This window comes from Symphodus melops (assembly GCF_947650265.1).
Source record: "Symphodus melops genome assembly, chromosome: 15".
NCBI lineage: Eukaryota > Metazoa > Chordata > Actinopteri > Labriformes > Labridae > Symphodus > Symphodus melops.
Genome location: NC_136705.1, coordinates 8,852,236 through 8,874,478, shown reverse-complemented (window position 1 = coordinate 8,874,478; position 22,243 = coordinate 8,852,236). Strand labels below are relative to the sequence as shown.

The window sequence follows — 22,243 nt, the reverse complement described above, 5'->3', positions numbered from 1 at the left end:
TGCGTCTGCATCACAATTGCCACAGGTAAAGACAGCTGTGTCGTCGGATGTGGCACCCCTACAGGGGTTAAGGGAGCTTTTGCTGCTTGCGGTTGCAAGTTGCCGTCCCAGCGCGAGGGTGCACATTTCTAATCATCTCCAAGAAAGCATCCTGGAGGGAAAGACGAGCAGAGGATCCCAGCAACCCAACCAACAAATCACAGGCTGACTGGAAAGAGAGCAGGCTTTCAGAGACCGAGGAAAAACCATCACTCAGAAAGAGAGAAGAGAGAAAGAATCATTGGGATATTTTTAAACGTCCTCCTGGTTGTGTTTTTCCGTCTTATCTCTCGCTTATTCCTCATTGCATTTCATTGTTTTCATCCACCCACTGCTTCTAATCTCCTTTCTCTTCTCATTTGATTCCTCTGTGGCGGAATGTTCCCTGCAAACAGATGAGAAGAGGCTTTTTGAGTGCTTGCTGCAGTATTTACGGACAGTACACTGAGACAGCAGGGCGCTGAGCGGACAGCTTGGGGAAATCTGATCCACAGCCGGCTGGAGAAGTAGCGGGATCACGCGTCGCAGTTGCAGATTTATCCGCCCTGTGATACCACTGCGCGACAACACCCCTCATTCTTTTTCTCCCCCTCTTCCTCTCCCAAAGTGCAGCTTTTTGAATGGATTTGGATAATTAATTGGATTCTACGGATTTATTTTTAGCTTTGCTGGAATTTAGAGCAGGCATAAAAAAAACAAGAGTGCGTCGGATCGAAAGAGTAATAAATGACAAACATTCAAAAAGAGGAGCCTGATTGGAAAGCAATGGGCAACACAGAAAGCAGATAATTCAAGGAGAGTGTCTGACAGACGTGTAAACGGAAAATCGGGCTTTTTCACTTGTGAGAGAGATGGATTTTGGGATCTGAGCGACGCTGTTCTGAAGGCTGCTTCGGGGAACATCTTTCTTCTTCTTCTTTTTTTTTTTTTTTGGCTTGGCACAGGGTGGGGTAGCAACAAGACCCACCCCTCAAGTTTCACTTCCCTGATAGACGATTCTGTCCCATCGTAAAGGGAGCATACATGCACGTTAAGTAGAAATAGCACTGGATTTTTGCTGCAGTTGCATCCGAACACTGATGTTACGGATCTCTCACATGCACAGATGTAAAGCTGTTCCCACTCATCTTCCTTCTGTTTCTCTCTTTGTCCCTTTTTTCGTGCTGTTGGAAGCATAACTTCTTCTTGTCCTCTGGCTTACCCTGCGTTGAACGTTCTTAAAGTTTACAGTTGGACATCAAGAGTTGGGCAAGATTAAACGCGGACTAATCGGCTGATTATCCGTCTACGCCGGCTCTTCCATTTCTCACTGGGTGTCTCTGAGTGTGAGAGTGTGTGCTTGTGTGTTTGTGACTGTGTGTCTGCATGCACTTCTTGCACCCCTCCCCTTCTCTCTTTTCTTGGATTACCTATTTGTGTATGTGCCATTGAGAGAGAGAGAGAAAGAGGGAGATTACTGCAGGGTCCTTTTTGAATCTTTTTCTTCATCTATACTCTGCCTCTCTTTTCAATGTCCGGCATTGTTTGGAACCTTTCCGCCATTTGCTATCGATGCCTATCACAGGGTTAACCCTCAATGAGCCATAAAGGACGGCAGGGAAGAATGAGCGAGTGTTCTGGGGCAGCTGTTTCCGGGGCTGTGATCCTGGAGGAACCTGAGGGTTCAGGGGCTTCTGGAGGCCGCGGTGAAGGCCAAGCCCAGGGTCAAGGCCCCCTTCGCTGTGCAGTTTGGCCTCGCCAACAGACATGGCTGTGTGTGGTCCCCTTACTTATTGGTTTTATTGGTCTTGGGTTGAGCCTGATGTTGCTGAAATGGATTGTCGTCGGTACAGTTCGGGATTACGTGCCAACAGACCTTGTGGATGCTAATCGAATAGGCCAGGATCCTATCTTCCTCTCTAAACCAAGTGGGATTCCCAAAACTCCGGATACTACCACCACCACAAATACTCCTACAGTGGATGGTGGGAACCCTACACCTAGAACTGTCACTGCTGCCAAAGGTAGAACTCGCTTCACAACTTCCACCACTACAATAAACCCAAGAGGAGGTGGCGCCTCGGGTAGCCAAGTAACCCCTCGGAATCCTGGAAATCGTAACGGACGTGGACCTTCAAGTTTTACTACGACCACTGCAGCTCCAAGAACAACCTTCATAATTGGAGTGGCAACATCTAGTCCCTCACCGTCGAATCCTACTGTACTCCATGACTCAACACAGATGTGGACCCCGGAGCATACTACAACTGAGACAGTCTCTACTACGCTTTCCACGCGTACGCACACCCACCGCAAAACACGTGAGTCACTAATCTGAGCAAAGGCTCGCCACCTATTCTCGTACATGCAGCATTTTGTGTACTGGTTTGAAATCAATGCGGAACATATTTCTTTGTTCTTTGAAATTATTTAAGGTTTTTTTTTGGTATGTATGAGCTACATTGCTTGAAAAGAGTTTTTTCTTTTCGATGGCTAAAGTGTGTCACAGGATTCAATATTGGTTACTTCTTTATCGCCATGGCTGATATTTGAACATCTAAGTATTTCTTATACTGATATCACTTTTAATGACAACCCCTGAAGAATGTGCATTTGGCACTCGTGTTGACTAAGGGATAGTAAAAGAGTAATCAATAGCACTGATTGTTACAGTAAGGTAATCTGAACTATTCAATATTCAATGATTGATATTTCTACTTTTGGTCGCTACCTTTCTGTGCACTATTTCATGGAGGGGGCACAGCTGGCAGTTGTGGGCTTTCAGTGATGTTAACAAATGTTGAATGAATTTTTTTCATGATGTTTGTTGACTAATTAAGTAAGGCAGTTTTTTTTGCATGAATTACAGATAAGAGGCCACGATTGGTACAAAATGTAAGCAATGCATATTACTGGTATGTGATTGGTGCATTGTAAATTCTTCATTAATGTTACATCTTTGATGAAGAACAATTACATCAAGTTAAGACACCACTTGCACATAAGGAATGTATATATAAAACCTATATCATTTGTAATGTAGGTGTTTCTAGTTCTTTGGCAGTAGCCCCTTTTAATAGCACACTTGCTGCAGTTTAAATGCACATTAAATGTTTCAAACTGAACCTGACATTTCGAGTCGAGGTTTGCCTGCATGGGTGCTGGAGGGATCTATGTAAAATGTCCTTGTTTTAAATTCTCCTGCACATTGTACTTAGCCTTGAATTTATGGTCTGTGGTTTATGCTACATGGTATATATACAGTAGCTAAGTCGTAACTCTTTGCCCCCAGTGAACCTCATCAGGACATTTTACTTATCTTTTAAGTAAAAGATCCTCATAACCTTTGACAATTGACATTCTCATGAAAGCCCTGAGAGTGTGAAGTGAAATTTTGACAAACAGGTTTATTACCCAAAGCTTGACAAAAGCCCAAACACCTTTCTCACAATTAACAGAATCAAGTTAACTTTCTGTTCACCCAGGTGCATTTTTCTGGCACGCACTCTCACATCATTTCAGGAAGATAGCACGCAGATGTTTTTTTTGTATGTGGAAGAAAGCTTTTATCATTAACTTAAAATGAAAATGCACTGAAAAATATCAACAAGAGTTTCAGTTAAACAAACACAATTGCAAATCATAGAGAAGAAATTGGCCAGAAAGGTACATTCATTCATAAATAATTGCTAATTGTTCATATTATATTTAAAATAAAATACTGAAAAATACTGCCACTAGACGAAAAGGGGTAGTGCCTTAAAGACTTTACTGACATAAACAACATAAACACCTCTGGTGCAGGTTTGATGTACCGCGCTAGTTCTAGTGAAGTGTAAAGTGGACCTGCAAAGAGCTGTGAACTAAGTCTTTTTTAATGGATGCTGATTTGTCTGCTTCTGTTTTCTCTGTCCTTGACTCCAATCATCCTATGCACACATGCTATTGATCGGTGCCACAGGGATTTCCTTGCAATGATCAGTGGCATACACATGCACAGCTTCCTCCATGATAAATCTCACTGTTCTCAAAATGGTGTCCCATTATCTACTGGACTACTCTCTTCCTGTGATGTGGGTGTCTCTGGTCCTGGCATTGGTCTGTGCAGACAGTTAAAGATTGCCTGGAGTTGGTTGTATAGTATAACCTTGTGCTGTTCCATTTTCCATTTTCCAAGGAAAAAAAAAAGTTCAAAATGCAGCAGGCAACAAAAAAAAAAGAAGCGATACAGGACATGCCTTCTATTCATGCACTTTCATGTAACATTACATTTACATAATGCAGCACCATATTGTACTAAATGTCTGATCTAATTTGTTGTATGTTATGAATTCTGCATTGACCTAAATTGCCATGTAAAGGCATTTAAGCTTGAGTATTGTTAGAATCCTTCTACATATTCCGTGTTCTAATCTGTGATTAAAACGATGGCAGCCATGTATTGAATTATTGATAATAACATGATGGGTGCAATAAAGTAAATAATTGATGAACACCCTTTTCCTCCTGCTGTAGCATATCTCAACTTTCATGCAAAGGTGCAGCTGCCTCTTTTGTATCCATGATAATGAAAAAAAAAAAGAAAAAAAGATTACACCCGAGCTGGGGAGTGTTCCCGCTGATAATTAGAAACGTGTTGGAAGAAGATTGTGTACCACTTTGTTTCCAAGAGGAAAAATGAGGGCCATTCATCATTATCCTTTCATTTATTAATTAACCATTTTAAAAAAGAATGTCATTTCTCTAGCAAGTGCTCATGAAAACCATTAAGTCTCGGTGATAGATATCCAAGGGAAAATGTCACCCCCTTTTTTCCGGCTCGCCTGAGAAAGTTCTGCCCCCACTGAATCACCGACTGGTTGGATAATCCTGAACACCCTTCACCCTCCCACCCCTTCTATTCTACCACCCACATACTGCTTTGATTTCCAAAGGCCATCATTTTCACATTAACTATCCATTACGTGTGAATGTGTTTTATGGTATTACTGAATTGCTAGTGTCGGCTTGTGCTCAGAAACAGATAAATTCAATTAATTTGAAGTGTAGTACAACATCTGTGTACTCTCATTGTTGCTTCCTCCGTCTCTGTGTGTTATAAAATAGTGACACAGTGATTTAGGTGATGGTGTTCTCTGGGGTGTTTGCTTTTTTTGTCTTTAAATCCCATTTCAACATTATATTTACCAATTGCGTCACTATTTTAAAAAATAACAGATACATTGATTTGAATGCTTTTTAGCTTCCATGACTGAAGCATTGTTCCTTGAAACCTAAATGGCTGTAAAACAATGAGACCAATGAACCTCAACCCTCTGTTGCTATGGGGAAGAAATGGATAATGGGCGCAATTCTCAGCAGGGAGCAAAACAACATGCTATTGTAGCAGATGTCATCAAACTTCCATGTGCATTAAGTGCTCTGTAACAGAGAATAATCTTTAGCATTAGCATGACATTAGCACATTTTGAGGAATGTCTAACTTGTTTGGAGTTCCAGTTAATGGATCGCTGAAGTTTATCTACTGCAGGCCACCATAATATAGCTTGTTGAAAGGGTTGCTAGTTGTCTTTTAATATCAGAACAGAACTTGAATGGCACTTTTTCCCCCGTGTTCCGTATAGTTTTGGTGACATTTGGTGAGCTTGTCTAGCCGTCAAAAAGTCAAGTTCCGAATACTCCACTAAGACATAATAGCGATATCTTCTCGGCAAATGTCACATTGAAGGGATGATTGACATATCTTAATCTTCTGGACCTTACAAAATCTAAAGCTATCCCCTTGTCATACGCAGCCAGTAGAAGCAGAGACCTGGGAGAGCTGATAGCATTATGGGGAAGAAGATGACCTACGCACCACAGGCCACAATGTCAGGTGATGCCTCAGCGTTAATACCACTTGAATCCAGCCAACTGGAAATGGAACATATGCCCTTGTCTATTAACCCTCTCATAAATAGACATTTTAAGCATTAATGCAGTTTATTTCGGGAATTAAAAGTAATATAGGACAAGCATGGAAATGTTTCAGTCTCAATGCTCAGACGTGTGATAGTTTATAACTTTTACTTCTTATTAAAATGCTGCATAGGATATATTACGCACCACAGAGGAACAGATGGATGACGCATCATTTTTTATTTTGTTGCAAGCATAAGCAGGGAATTAAAAATTAAAAGTTATTAAAATAGGGCATCAGCATGCTGTTGAGTCATAAAAAAGGGAATTTTCAGTCTTTGAAAAAAACCTCCAGATGAGATGCTAACTTAGTGATGACTACATTTTTCGGAACGATCCGTTGCAGAATAAGATACTCTGACTGTTTTTGTTGAAAGATCGCGCTCTCTGTGATTGTAGATAACACCATGATTGGCAGGTCAAAGCTTCAGAATATTTCCTTGTGCAAAGGCGAGGTCTTTGTCTCCACGCTGAGCTACTCAGCAGGACCACGTTTCAGTCGGATCATGGCCTTGAAACCTAAATCCAGATTAACAGCAACATCTCCATGACTGTGGAAGAATCAGAATTACATCAACCCACCTATCAGTCACACATACTTCACTTGTGCCTAAAAGCAGGCTGACTGCTGAGGGACTGTTTTGATAGATGCTCTGTTTTTTGTTCATTCATTGATGCTAAGGAGACATATCTAAGGGAGCGTTTATCCCGGAGCTGGATTTCAGGGAACCCTCAAGGGTGCGTTTAAAGGCCCGAGGAAATGGTTTACGCATATATTAACAACACTGATGTGACAACTGCACACAAAAAGTGGTGCTTATTGCTCCTTTTATCGCATCAGTGTACCGCAGGGAAGTTGAATCCTTTCTCGATGTTTATGGCATTTCATGCTGAGTCATGCACATTCACTAAACTTCACTATGGATTACTTGTAGGGAAGTCAAAATGCATTCAGAATATCAAACGAGAAATGTATCCACAGGGGCGTACACTGACTACAAAAGTAATATTCTGGTTGTCTAAACATGTACTTCCAAGCAAAACAAGTGTTGGATTACTTTCAGATGGGGTAAAAACTGATCTTTGCTTTGGCCTTAACTTAGCAGATTTGTCTTTATGATGAATATTTTGCTGAAAATCTACAGAAAACAAAGATGATTGAGGATAAAATTGGTCCTAATGGAACATTTAGCATCTGGAATAATAATTTATCAAAATTTTTTCAGCTAGTGTTCTTGAAACTAAGGCAGGGAAGCCCTTTTCTCATAAAGTAAAATGAATCAAAAATTGACTTTGATCAACGCTGGCCAGCAGAGAGAGCATCAGCATTCCTGTTGGTGTTGCACTAATCATCTCATAGGGAGAGATTTTAGGTTTAAAACCAGATTTTAGGTTTCAAACAAGATTTTAGAGCTCACAACCTTAGCACTTGGATTAGTTCTCTGTGAGCTGCTTAGTAACTTGGCCCTTTGGGGTTTTTTTTCTATCTATGCATTGCTGTGTGTGTGAGAGAGAGACTGTGCACGCTTCAGCAGCATATGTTCATGTACATCTTCCCATGTTCACTGATTGTTACCCATAGCTGTGACCTTAGATGTGAGTGAGGAGTGAACTCTGAAGTCTGATTGCTGCTCAAACAGTTAAATATGTCTAAAGAACAGCATTCTGGGGAAGTAAAGATGACTATAAATTGTGCATATATATTCACTGTGGCACTACTCTTATATTCATCATGTTTCATACAAAATAGAAGCAAGAAGAAATAAAGGGAGCTGACATCATAATTAATTTGATCTAATGTGGCAAGGTTAGTGTCTTTGTGTGTCTATTATTTGCCAGATTGAGATCATTTTCACACCATTCTGTGTAGAGTGTTTTTCTTCTGAATGAAATATCTTAAAACATTACAGATAACCGAGTTACACCATCGTGCCTCTGAGTTTTATCATTCATGTAATGTCTTTTTAAAACTTTGGAAGGACAATGTTTAGAGGCCAGAGAACCCCAGGATTGTTTTTTTTTTCTCACTTCGAAAGCACTGAAAATAATTATAGGTACAATCTAATCCCAAAGCCCTGTCTTGTATTATATTTCTTGTATGTACTAATTTTCAATGTTGCAAAATTCTCTACAAGTGTTTGAAATCCTATGTCCTTCTAAGAGGTTACAAAAATAACTTGTTGTTTTTCTCGTTTTCTGTGGCTTCACATTTTTCCACATAACTTCCAACTTCTGATGACTTCTAAAATCCTGTAATAAACAATGACTTGCAGTTAGAGGCTCCTTGAATGGAATCCAAATAGATCCTGGCCTGTAATGCACAGCCATCTAAAAGATTTTGTGATCAAAATGTCTTTATTCCCATGCATCTTTTCGGTGCCAAGACAACTCATAACCAAGATCCAGGCCTATTTTGTAATTCACGATCTATACTTGGTTTATTTCAGATCCAGATGTTGAGGCCCCTGTGCCTGACCACAAACTACTAATGCATCAAAAGCCTGTCGCTACCCTGATTACATTTTTAATTTGGCAGTGAGGCTGTAAGAATAAAGCTTAACGCCACTTTGATTCATTCTGATGAAACGTCTTGCAGAGGGGAAAGTGATGAAATATTAATGACGCGAAAGAGAAACATGTTCAATATGTAGAGGAGGCTATAAATAATTGAAGATGGCCCTTTGACAGATTATCCCACGCTGAGATATCCCCTGTACATGTATACTTTTGTGAATGAAGGTGATCATGGTTGTCTCTACCACTCACGCTGGGTAAGATTGTATCTGAGAAGCTGAAAGGTGTTGTTTTTCTGAGATGTTCTCTCCCCCCCTTTTTTTTCTCTTCCTGCCTCCCCTCCTGAGCACATCTCTCTGCCTGGTCCACATGATGATGAAGTACAAAGTGGTTAAATGCCGCTGATAACTTCAGAGGAGCTTTTAATAATGAATCCAGCTTTAAGCCTCCTTGATTAGATGAGGCCTGCTCAATTTTATTGGAACCAGTGGCAGGGAAAGAAGCAGCTGTAAAACAGTAAGAGAAGGTAATTCCTTTTTCTCAGGGATTCGCCTGACCTGTGTTCCCTCTCCGGGGGAGGCAGCTACCTGAGGGAGTTTGCTTCTGACTGCTGATGGTATATTTGGAGTTAGGCTTTTTGTTGAAATGACAAAGACTTCTTTTGCTTGATGTCGAGACTGTTCAGAGGAAGGGCAGATGTTTAAACAAGCTCACAGCACTGAGCAGCTTAACAATAGGGCAGCAGAGGTTATACGTGAAAGCAATGTTTACAAGCATGACTGGACACACAAGCATGGGAATGCTTTATTAAATGAATAAATCCTGGAATAATACTGACTTTCAAGCTTAGTACATCTTTCAATAATTTCCCAGCTAGGGATCAATAAAGTGTCCGTCTGTCTGTCATTTATATTATTAGTTATACAGTTTCAGTAGTAGCAACTAATCTATAAACATCTCATTTTAACTCAGAAAGATTGTATAACTCAGGATGTAAATCAAGTCAAACACCATCTTATTTTTTTCCAAATCTTATAAAACACATCAGAGAGCATGCTGTATAAGAAGCATGTATTGATTTTTTTCTGGTTATTAAATAATAATGCAATATTCTGGACCCCCTCCCTCTCTCAGGCCACCTCTGGCTTTCCCTCTTATTAGATCTGTTGGCTGGTCTACAGCAGCAAACCGTTTAACACAAGTAAGCAAATAAATATCAGACTGTTGTGAGTTTAACCATAGCCAGCAGCTAGCGTTGCAGCTTGCCTTTCTGTAGTTTTATCGGAGGTAGGAGTGTGGGCCGTGACAAATCAATCTTGATAAATGAGGAAGGATACTCCAATTGAGCGACTGACCACAGAAGGAACAGGAAAAAAAAAAAGTTTTTTCAAACGCTTTTTTTTTCTGCCAAGCGACTTTGTGTTGCCTTGGAAATTATGACTCTGCATTATGCAAAGACCAAAGAAGCTTGGCGCACTATAACAACCATGTTGAGGTTTCAGTGGCATGCAAAGTGTCTTTCTTTGAAAACCCTTTTCTCTCTTTCAAGCAATTAGCTGTATTGTGAAAGTCATATTATTCAACGTAAACAAGACCAGTATCCTCTCTCGCTTTACCACATTTAGTTTAAGAAAGCCAATGAAAACAGACACAAACCAGACTGTGGTAGAACAGAAAAGATTCACTTCGAAAATTTCCCAAACAGTTGACTTACATTTTGAGGTACTGAACCAAAAAGTAAACACTCAAGGTATCGTCCATGTAGGAAGAACCTTGTAGACGAGGAGTCTCTAAGTTGGGGATGGGCCGATCCGCCAATTACTGGAATCGCCCAATAAAGCTTGAGAGACTGAATTACACTTAAATATCACACGATTGAATAAACCTTCAAAGGCAGGAACCTAACATTACAGTGCTGGGACGCAAAAAATACATCACAAATTTCTCTGGTCATAACTTGCAAATGTAAAATTCATTATACTTGTGCATTCATCATTTTTACATGTTCATTATTTTTCAGTACCCTAGTTTTCCTTGTAAGAGACAAATGTTTTTTTTAAAGCATGCAACATTTGTCAACTGAATCATCCACATCATGTTAAGTGACACAGTTTGACCTCTCCCAGTAGTATGCTTCAAGCGTCTAACATTCTCCAGTGAAGCATTGGTCTGTAGAAAAGCCTCTCCCTCTGCTTTCTGCTCATTATGCTGCTGGCACCTGGCAGTAAACAATGCTATTAGCAAAGATAAAATGCTTAGACAGTGATTATTTAACCTCAGTGTACACGGAGCTAGCAGATAGCCCAACAATTCAAGCCTGAACCAGTTCTAGTCGGATGTGATTTCATTCAATGGCTGAGCTGTGATTGAATTTCTTCCCCCTCAGCCCCGCTCGCCCCTCTTACTCTCCTCTCTCTCTCGCTTTCTCTTCTCATGTCTCTCCATGCCAGTCCTCAAGGTCAGCGTGTCTGATTCATATTACCGGTACTCCTGCTGCTAATGCTGCCTGGACCAGGTGGAGTGCTGTTAAGAGGGGTTGTAAACAAGGGAGCTCTCAAAAGTTAGTCATCTTTCCCAGCGAAGAGATCATTTGCATTTTCATCAATATATAACAGATAAAGTGAAATGATCACCTTCTGTTCAGTGATTGCAGCGGTTTCCTTTGAATCTCCTTAGAACAGGTAAAATGTATCTTTTGCACTGGCGTAAAGCTAAACGAGTGCTTTAACTAAAGAATTGAGAGAATGTTAGTTTCCATAAAATGCTAAAACCTTGGACGTTGGCATTTTCCTCTCACAGATGTTTTTCAGGATGAGATTTCTATTAACTTTGGGTTAGCTAATGTAAAAACACTAAATTGGTTGTAATTGGGGCCGCTGCGGGTCAGTGGTAAAAAAGGTTGTCCATCAACAGGAAGTTCGGGTTCAATCTGCTTCAGTGTTGTGTGAAAGTGTATGAATGGGTAATGCTGGGCACCTCACATAGCAGTCTCTTCCAACAGTATGTAAATAAGTGAATGTTACATGCAATTTAAAAAGCACTTTGAGTAGTCAGAAAACCAAAACAGCGCCAGACACAAATTAATTTATCAGTCGTAATATGGTCCACTGTAGCCAGTACCACACTTCAAGGTCACATGTTAAGATTTAAAGCTTCCCTTTTTTATGACAACAATATAAGTTTGCAGTACTTGATTTACGGTGTGATTGTTATGTCCATTACCTTTTATTTGGTGACACCTGTGTTTTTGGTGGCTTTAGTGAGTCCAGTTTAACGATACCCATAACAGTGTTTTTCCAGACTGACTTTGAAATCAGCCACTGAGGGGAAAAAAAATTCTAATTAACATGCTACTATGTTAGCATTGCAACAGACGGAGGGCTAAAAACTGAGAATGATTTCCTCTTAATAGAAAATGCAAAAATGCAATAAAAAAATACCTATCCATTGGTTTCAGTACTTCTGCTCTGAATCTTCTTCTTTGTAATGTTCATATTAATTATTGAGCCAGATTAAGACAAGAGGGTTCTGTGGATGGAAAGCTTGGTAAGCAAGGTACAGTCATTTAGCTTTGAATTTTTGGCCTTCAACAAACTGGCTTGAAACCAAATGTGTTCACTTAAAAGTTGACTTTCTACACGTGTCTTTCCAACACTGATAATCTTTCAAGTCCTAGTGGAAGCCAATCACAACATTGCTAGGTCTTAAAGCACAACTGATGCATTAATACCTCAGACTATTACATACAGAATTTCATAGAAATATGTTGGTATCTTTTGTAATAATTCCATTTGAAGCTGATAAAAGAAAAGTATACTGAAATAACAACATTGGAGAAGCTTTTACATAATGCAAATACTTTTTCTGAAGAATAACTGCCCTCAAAACTAAGGCTGGTATGTCAAAAATCTGTAGAACTGCAATGCTTAGAAAATAATCCAAAACTGTTCAGCCACTGACCATTCAGCCACTGAAACAATACTGTTTGTATTAATGATCTTTTCGAAATGAGGTGCTGACTTAAGAGCAGCTCAAGCTGATCTAATAAATCCGTTTTCCTGCCCATTAATTTTGAAATCAATAACAGCAAGAGATCCTCCCTCTTGGTTACTAATAGATAATGATTCTTTGTATATGGGTGTGTCAGTGTCTGGTGGCACATTTTTCATGCACATTTTTTGTGCCACCTCAGCCATCCTCTGCCCTGTAAGAGATATTGATCCTGGTGTGTTTGTGATCGCGGTCTTTTGCCACTCAGCAGTTTAGCAGGCAGCCTTGTGAGCACCGGGCCTGCATATGGGCGTGGGCTCTGATTATCCCAGGCTCGCTGCATTTTGCTGCGGTTATTTTTAGCTTCAAAGTTGTTTCCAGCTTCTCTCTGGGAGGCTGCGTGAAGCTGGCTTTTTTTCGATGGAGACCTTGGAGCTGACAATGCTGGAGGAAATAAAACACAGACGCACAGAGAAGACAGTGAAGATGCTTGACTTTAGTGTCAGCAAAGAGGTTTTTATTTTGGGAACCCTACAGTGAGTGTGGATTCAAGTTATAGAGCTTAGTGAGAAAATGTCATGTGCTTGTGTTTGTTTTTTGGACTCTGCTGTTGCACTGTATCTTATTATGCTAAGTCGCTGCAAATGGGAGCCTCAACGATGTGATCCTAAAGAAGAAGCTATATTTTTCAAGATATCAGAGTGGCTCAACCACACAATGTGTATTAAGTTAGCACACGGGAGGTTTCCAGAGGAAACTGGAAGCCTTCCAAAAGGTCACTTTCACCTTGATGGAAAACGCACCCCCAATCTCACACACACAGGGACACACCGAGAAGCATTAGCTCAGTGTCATGTGCTAGACGGTGGTCCTCTCTGCTCTGTCTTAGGGGCAGATGGTTACATCATTTCTGTTTTGGAGCCTGGCATGGAGCATGTGTTTTTGTGTTGTGTGTGTGTGTGTGTGTGTGTTTGTTGGTATCAGTAGATTTGGATGGAGTTACATCTTGCAGTCATGCTTTCTCCCTCATGTCCTATTTTCTGTTTTTAATCCCCCCTCCTGTTTTCATGTTGGGGGTTGTGAAAAAAATGAAATCATCATTATTGTTTGTTCACGTTTTGATTCATTTGAGCACATAGTTAAATTCCTAATTTTTAATTCTGAAGGAAAAATGATTAATAATCTTGATCTATAATTTACAAAAGCTGGACCTAGATTTTCTGTCATTTTCTTGCACATTTATTAAATGTTTTGTTAAATGTTCAGTGTTCAAATTTTATTTTCTTTCATCCAAACCCTCCTTTCTGTTCTGGTATCTTTTTTTCAGTCTCACTTGTTTCCTTTCTTCCTTTTTTTTTTCTTCTTTACCTCCGACCTTCCTGACAGCAGACTCAGAAAGACTGGTGACCACCTTTACCTACTGATGGACTGTCTCTTTGCATATTTGTTTTGGAAAGACACTGACAGGTGAACTTGGGTTGTCCTCTTTCTTTAGGCTGTGTGACTCAGAAATTTGTCAGACAAAGGGAGATTTAAGTAAAATGAAAAGAAAAAAAAGATTATAAGACCATGCTACAGGTCGAGCAAGAGGATGAGCAGAAAGAAAGAGAGGTAAGGGTTGTGAGAGACAAACATGTTAGTAAGAGGGGGAAGCCAAAACAGAATGAAGGGAGAACGGAAATGCATTGTGGGGGCAGAAGCAGAAAAGGCTGAGGAAACATTTCAATGAGGTAAAATGGATGAAGAAAAAAAAAAAAAATGGCAACCAGCCTTTGTCATCCATCTAGTAACAGTAACTCCCTTCACTCGCCCTCCATCTTCCCCTCTCTGCCCACTCAGTTCATTTACATTTACATTACACCCAGCTGGAGTTGATTTGTTGGCTGGTGATGGATGGTGTGGTTCTGATGCTGTTTATAGAAATGGGCTCAGGAGGGTTATCGGTGTCAGCTGTATGCGAGGTTGCGAGGGCAGAAGCATACAATATGGTTTGCTCGTTAGCTGCTAAATTGCTAGCAGCAGCAGTGGCACTTAGGATCAGGGTTAAAAATCTGCTGCTTGTCACGGTAACTAGTTAGCATACCCACATTGGTTTAACTATGCAACAGCATGAGCTGCATATGGTACCCTTTTTTGAGGTTTAGCCTAGATTAAACCTAATAACAAAATTAATATAATAAAAGCAGAGAGACTATAAAAAAACGGAAACTATAATATTTTATAATAACAATAAATGCTATTAAAATTATGAAACATATTATCTGCTGCCCTGACTAAAAGCCGTCATTTCTCAATCATTTGCACTGCGTTGGTGAAGTCGGACATGGTAGATCCAGACAGGATTAATATCACCGGGTGCATCTGTGACACACAAAAGTGACCTTACCTAACCCTGTTGAAACCACACTGTCAGATAAGGGTTTTTATTTGTAATACCAGATGGCCATTCATGCTGGGAAAAAAATAAAAAATAAAGAAACATCTGATCTCTGATCTGCATGCTTCATTTTTTTTATTGTACCAGAGCAGCTGGCTAAAAGTGGTTTATTAGTAACATTTTTTTTCATTTTTCAATTCATTTACCAATTACTGTATGTTGATCGTTAATAGTTATTGTAATCATCAATGTGTTCTTATACAGCAGTGTTTTTCTGTTGCACATAGCAGATCTGCTGCTTAAGAAATGGATCATGGTCCTACTCAAGTGTTTTCTACTCAAGCCATTATTGAGTTAGCTTGTTAAGGTCACACAAGCACTAGTCCTCCCAGTCTGTTGTTGTACACTCTGTATGTACTGACAGCAAAACACATCCTCAGAGTCTCTGCATTGGAATCAAAAAACAAGAACAACATTGAACCCCAATTCTGTTTTTTTTTTTTTTTTTTAATGATTTAAACGGAACAACAAGGGGAAATATCAATGCAACATTAGACTCTGGCCCAAATGTAGATGCACCACATTCAACTTCCAGAAGCAAATCTTGCAAAGCATAATCATTTAATTGCAATTCCTGATATGAAATGTGTCAAGGCAAGTCTAAAAGGAACAGAAAAAAAAAAACACATTTCCAGGCTTCCTCCTTCTCTTTAATATCTATAATTAGCAGGTACTGAGTATGCTCTTGACATGGAATAAAGCTCACAAGTCACAAGTGATAGATGTCTATAATTTGCTTTACAGGTTTGCGTCTGTTTAGCCTGTTTTGTGCACCTCTGTGCATGGATTGGATGTTGGTTATTCAGTAAGTGTCTTTGGTGCACTGCCTCAAGTGATGCAAGGCACAAGGCTGCAAACTTTTGCTAAATATTTTTGTCTTTCTTTGGATATAGACGCATAACTGCTTGTATTTTGTTGAAGCGTCGAGTTCAGATATTCTCGACTCCTGAGGAGATGAACACGTCAGGCTCATGAGCTGTCAACACTCCATCCGCAACTTGTCAGCAGTGACTGATGTCCAACGCCCGCTCCTACTCTCTCTCTCTTTCCTTCTTCTGTTCTCTCTCTTTCCCAAATCACAAGCACACTAAGTGCAACACATGCAAAACACTTGCATGTATATACCCCTACACACACGTACACTCGCCCTCCCACTCTGAGACAGCTGGGGTGTCACACTCCTGGCTCTGCGCCCTGAGTGGAACACAGAGCAAAGATGGATAGGCAGGAGCTGTCAGCAAGGAACACAAGGACACGGAGTCTGCCTCTCACTTCAAATAATGAACCACATGTGAAGCGTCAACTCGACTCCAATTAGATTGGATGATAATTATCTCGGCACAAGTCACTCATCCTAATCAGGGTGTGAACTGCTGATTGGGCAAGTGAGGATGATCTAATTCCTCACTTCCTTAAGGTTTTCTGCATAAGGAAATACAGTATGTTATTGATCATGACTGGTCAAAAGTGGCATTTTTTTTTTTTATTCAAAAAGCATTAAGAGAGATGTGCAATCTTTGATAATCTTTTATTGGAATACCTCTGTTATATTTCTGATGTCACCCATCAGCAATTCAATATTTTTCTCAGACCATAAAAGCCTTTGTGTTGAAAACAACAAGCAGGATCCGCCTTGCGAGAAAAGAAATGAAAGACTACCTGAATAAAAACACTGCAACAGATTCTGTCAGATATAAAAAAACAACAAAAAAACAAACAAACTCAACAGTGAGCAAAGAGCAAATTTTGACTGCAATAACCTAATCTACAGTCATATATTTACACCTTTCTTCTTCTAAATCAAATCTGTGTCTGCAGTGAGACGACACAGAATTCATGCACGTCTTTCCCCTCAATGTGCAACTTCACTGTCCTACATAGTGGTAAGGTAGTGTAATTTTCTTAGCGTGAATTTTTTACTGTGACTCTCCAGTATTTACCGGGGAACACAATCAGTTGTAGAAGTATACAGAAAAAAACAAAAAAAACATCTGTGGTGAGGAGAAAGGATTTGCGATAGTTCATTGAGATTAATTATTAAACCATGTTGTCCTTTGGTGGCCACTTTGTACTTTTATATGTCCACAGATAGATCAGTGTTTTGTCATAGAAAGTATGTTTGTTTTTTTAGAATACACAGATAAAGGCTACTGCACACTGTTTCACACTCACATATTTATTTGGTCACACAACAGTTAACCAACACCACACAACGTCTAACCAACCTTCAATAGGTATAAACATTACCATGTACTGTGTTCAACCAATATATGCTGCCTCAGTTCTCAATCACCCAATCAAAGAGCGACTGCGACTGATGATAGCTTAGCCTATCATCAGCCAGGGAAGAGTTCAAAGGGTAATAAATGTTATTACAATGCAGCCTTGTACCCGATGAATTGAAAAAGTGATTACACTTTTCTATCATCATACCATCCTGTGATAGATTCAAACCCATCAAAAGTCACAAAAACATGAATGCAGGTCAAAAATAAATGTACACCTTTTCAAAGAGAAGTCAGGAGATCAAAATATTTTTAAAGACATATTTCAGAATACAGAAATGCTCTGACTCTCCAAGTACAGTCAGGTTACATCCATCACCTTATGTAGTCTTTTCTCATGTATCTTTTTCTATCCACCTCAACCCCCTCAGTGTCTCTCTCTCTGTCGTTCAGTCGCTGAAATATACAAGAGAGAAATGTTAAACTAACCCATAAATGACCTACATGCAGTTACATGCTGTTCCGATTAGCACTGGCTGTGACATTTAGCAGCTTGCATCGCTACAGTACAACTACAAGCGTATGCATCCCCTATATATTTTATCTATGTCAAAGTACATTGAGTATTACAGCAACACCACAACATCAATTATAGAAAATGTTCCACTCTGTGACACAATAGGCCTGTACTCTAAGTGGATGTCAATGCACAGTAAAGAGGGGCCACACACTGTAAATGTTCTGGAGGGTCATGTTGAGCAGAGAACATATGTGATAGCCTTCCCACTCATTTGTGCAGATGTTCGTTCATTCTATATGTGGACATTTTGTTGGAGGGTGCAGATGGAACACTGAGAAAATTCTACTTTTAAAATCATGATAGTTTTCAAAAATGACCAATCCTGCCTTTAAAGTGTGTTTGAATGTGAATTAAATATATTATAATTTGGTTTAATTTTTTTATCTATTATGAAATAAGATGGTTAATTTTTGTGACAAAGCATATTTTTATTCACAATTTGTTGTATCTTTTTTTTTTAATAGCTTAATGGTGCACATGTGAAACAACTATTGGTGTGTTGCATTTGTTCCTTCAACCTTTCTTTAACCTTCAACCTTTTCACACTCTATCAAACAAACAGCTGTAGACATTTTGACAAGACTTAAAATGTGAGGTTCTATGTCACTACAAATAATTAAATCACCATCGTTATGTTTTATGACCACTTTGGCATAGTAGCAGAGTAGATCCTGGTCGAGTTGGAAGGTTTCTGGTTCGATCCCCAGTTATCTGCAGTCTGTACCGCTGTACAAACAAACTCACCAAACAGCATCGAGACAACCGTTACAACCACTTGGAAGTGGACTCACCTCATGATCATACGGAAACCATGGCGACAATACTTTGCATACCCTGCTATTGAGCGCTATTGATCACTGTTGTTGGAATTCCTTCACTGTGACAGCCTTCTGTTGAGATTATGTGAATTTGTGTAAGAAATTAGTTTATTACTGATGGTTAGATTGCCATTTTGCATAGCAGTCTTGACCATCAATGTGTGAATGATTGTGTGATAAGGATTGTTGTATTTAGGTATAAACTGCTTTAATTGCTTGAAAGACTTGAAAATTACTGTAGTTCATTTGGTAAATCCTTTATTTTAGCATGTAACTTTCTTGCGCTTTGATACTATAATATCTCCATTCATTAATCAATTGGTATGGATCATATGTGTTAATATTAAAAACTTAATCAACAAAAATATCCCAATTGGATTATTAAGGGTGCATATTTATCGCCATATCTTTTTTTTTTTTTTAATCTCGGATAAGAATATAGACATTTCGAGCAGCAGACGTTACAATCAGGTAGCACAATAGTAGGTTAATTCCTGGCTGATGCAAGTTGAGAGAAATACGGATAAGCAGGTCAGATCCAAGATAAAAAAGAAAAAAAGTCTTGTACCGTTTGAAGTCAGAATGGGAATGCTACAAAACATGACCTCTATTTTACACACAAAAGTTGTTGATGACACCCTTTGACGCGAAATACAGACGTCTATAAAATGTCTTGCACAGCTGCATGATGCCCATGCCACTGTTACTTTTGTCATTTAGTAGGATCCTTGACCCACTGACCTGTACAGGTCAGGAAACCTTTCCTCATTGCTCAGGGTTAGCTTGTCACTGTAAGAAAACTTGTCTTCCAGACCAATTAAAACAGAACAAAAACAATAGGTGAAATCGTCCAGATGGTCCATTATTTTCTGATTTGAATTGACTGCAAGCTGCCTCGAGCTAACTTTCTGCTGACGGTTAAGCTCGGCCCACACGCAACACGTCATGACTGTGTACAAACTTTTTACTGCAGTTCACATACTTTTGTTATTCCTTTCTCTTTGTATATTTTTACTTCAATATAGTTTACTGAAACATGCACTGATTTAGATTTTGTGTTGCTAAAATATGTATAATCCTCATTAAAATTGTATGTGTTTTTTCCATGTTTTATATCAAAAACCAGAACACCAGTTGGTGTGATGTGTGCATGTGTGTGTCGGTGTGCGTATGTGTGCGTATGTTTCTATAACAGTCTGTAATATTAAATCTCATCCCAAATAAGCTGTATGTAAAGTCGAGGGCTCAGGGCCGGTTGAGTATTATGGTCTGAAAACGCCCACCGGCTCATACATACAGACGTCACACTGCACAGAGAGACCATTAACCTCCTGAACAGGGCTTCAATGGGATTAATGTGACTTTACTACTGGCCTTGTTCTCCCACTGCTTCTCTTCAACTCTCTCTCTCTCTCTCAATCCTCCTCCTCCTAACACTTAGTAACAACAAAACTCATCATTAAGCCTCCCTCTTAGTTGTTTAATCAGAAAAAAAAGGTTTATCTGTTGCAGATGTTTGGTTCCCTGTCACGAAAAGCTTTCCTCTACCCGGTCAGTTATTAACTTCTATTCACCGACATACATCCTCTGCCATGTGCTTTTACTCTTTGTGATTTTTTAAGAGCTTAAATTCCAAAATAAAAAGCCAAAAATTAGGAAAAATGCACATGTTAAACAAAACTAACATTTTTAACGCCAATAAAGAGCTCAGTTTATGTCAAATTATTGTCTTCCTCCTATTATTGTCTTCCTCCTACTACTCTGTATTAGCACACACTAAGAAGTTATTTGTCTATGATAGATGTAAACAAGGTTCTTATTTATGCATAAAGATGTCTATTAGCCCCTTTATTAAAATGTCCACACATAAGTTGTTATCCATCATTTGCTGTCAGTTTGATAATCCTTAGTGAAATGTTAAAAGACGCAGTGTGATTTCTGACCTCAATACTGCCTCTTATGGCTTTCTGCCGTTTCATCACAGCTGTAAGCACAATTTAAAACAGCAGGTGAATGGATATGGATGTGAGACATAACCCTGACTGTTTGTAGTAATGGTTTTAATATGCTTTCATCCTGACGTACACATAAATTGAATGCAGCAGAGCTGTGATTATAAGAATAAAGAGACAATCAAGAAAGCACATCATGACTAAGTGAATGGGCCAAACTGTACACAACTTACATTTAGATACAACATCACCAAATGATGCATTATGTTAACTTTCAAACTTTTTCCACAAACACATAAATAGAATACTACCAAGTGCAGAATATTTTTCAAATCCAATTCAGTATTTGATATAATTGTCCACAATAATTTCCTTGAGTGCATCTTTATACAGACGTGTAATGTTTCAAGATGGTATTTTATTGATTTGAATTACAATGAATGGCTTTGATTTTTCAATAAAGTTATGATTGTCCCTAAAATCATCTTCTGATTGAAGAATGCCAGTTGCTCATTGGCTATCAAGGCCAAGGTCATGTTCATTGTAAATTGTTCAACATGTGCGGGACATACAGAAAAATCAATAAAATGTTTCTCCTTGAGCCATGGTACAAACTAACAGAAGAAAGATTTTAAACGCATAATACAAAAATATAAAGGATACAAATAAAAGTATAGATACAGTGCAAAGATGTGCATTTTGAAAAAAACATCACAAATTATTTTATTTTTTTGTCTCACAAGGCGTATCCTGCTTGTTTTTGTCTTGTGTGCACTTCCTATGTGCAACATAAACTGACGACTTTACATCTGTACAGATGAAGACAAAGATGAACGCGACATGCTTCCACGTGAACTTTGACTCAAACTTTTATTCATCAAACATGTAGAAAAACACAAAAACACGAGAAAAGCGTTCTATCCGGGCAGAGAGAGGCCGCTGCGTCCACATGCGCTGCCATCCTGCTGATCTACAGTACAATATTAAACCTTCTTTAGGCTTCTGCAACTTCTTGCCCATGGATTAGTTGTGCTCTCGACTTCTGCCAATAAATGCAATGACCACATTTGTCACTTTAATTTCATGTATGTCCTAAAGGTTGGCAATACAATTATGGGGGTTTCAATGTCGTAATTATATGTTGCTCAGGTGATACTATAGGCTTGGATGTACAAGGATGTACTTGTTCTTAATGTTAAAGGAGAAGTCCAGTAAGAAGTGTTTATCTTACATTCTAACGATATGCTCTGATTCTCTTCTCAATATGGCAAACACATAAACTAAAATGTATGCCTAAGGAATAAAAATGAAGCTGAAATGCAACATAGAATACAAAAGTAAAGCCTGATTAAAGACTATACAAGTAGCACTTTATACAACACCTTCTACCTTGTAACCATTGACTCTGATAGCTTTGTTCTTTCTGCACAGGCTCATCTTCTTTATATATATTCGTTGGAATGAATGTTGTCCTTCATCTTCAAATCTAATGGAGTTAGCGAAGCAGCTGATATTAGCATTAACCCCACCAACTAGCCTGGACAGATCTGTTTTTTTTTTTTTTTTAAGAAATCTGAGTTGTGGTTTGATAAAAACACAACAATATGATTTATATGATAACAGACGATAGCCTTCTTTTGAGAAAATGGTCAAACATGCATCCACAGATATTGCAGAACATGTTGATGCTGAAGGTTGTCCTTTAGGAACACAATGCATGATGTATTCATCACTTTTACACAGCTAACACT

At 39.1% G+C, this 22,243-nt stretch overlaps 1 protein-coding gene across 1 annotated transcript in view; it reads left to right on the top strand.

The window, feature by feature from the left end:
* Positions 1-6: 6 nt before the first annotated feature.
* nrg3a (neuregulin 3a) overlaps positions 7-22,243 on the top strand; it is a 333,642-nt gene continuing 311,405 nt past the window's right edge. Inside the window, exon 1 of the mRNA XM_079362694.1 lies at positions 7-2,339. Coding sequence (XP_079218820.1) covers positions 1,616-2,339 — 724 coding nt within the window. The 5' untranslated portion in view covers positions 7-1,615. The remainder of the gene's footprint in view (positions 2,340-22,243) is intronic.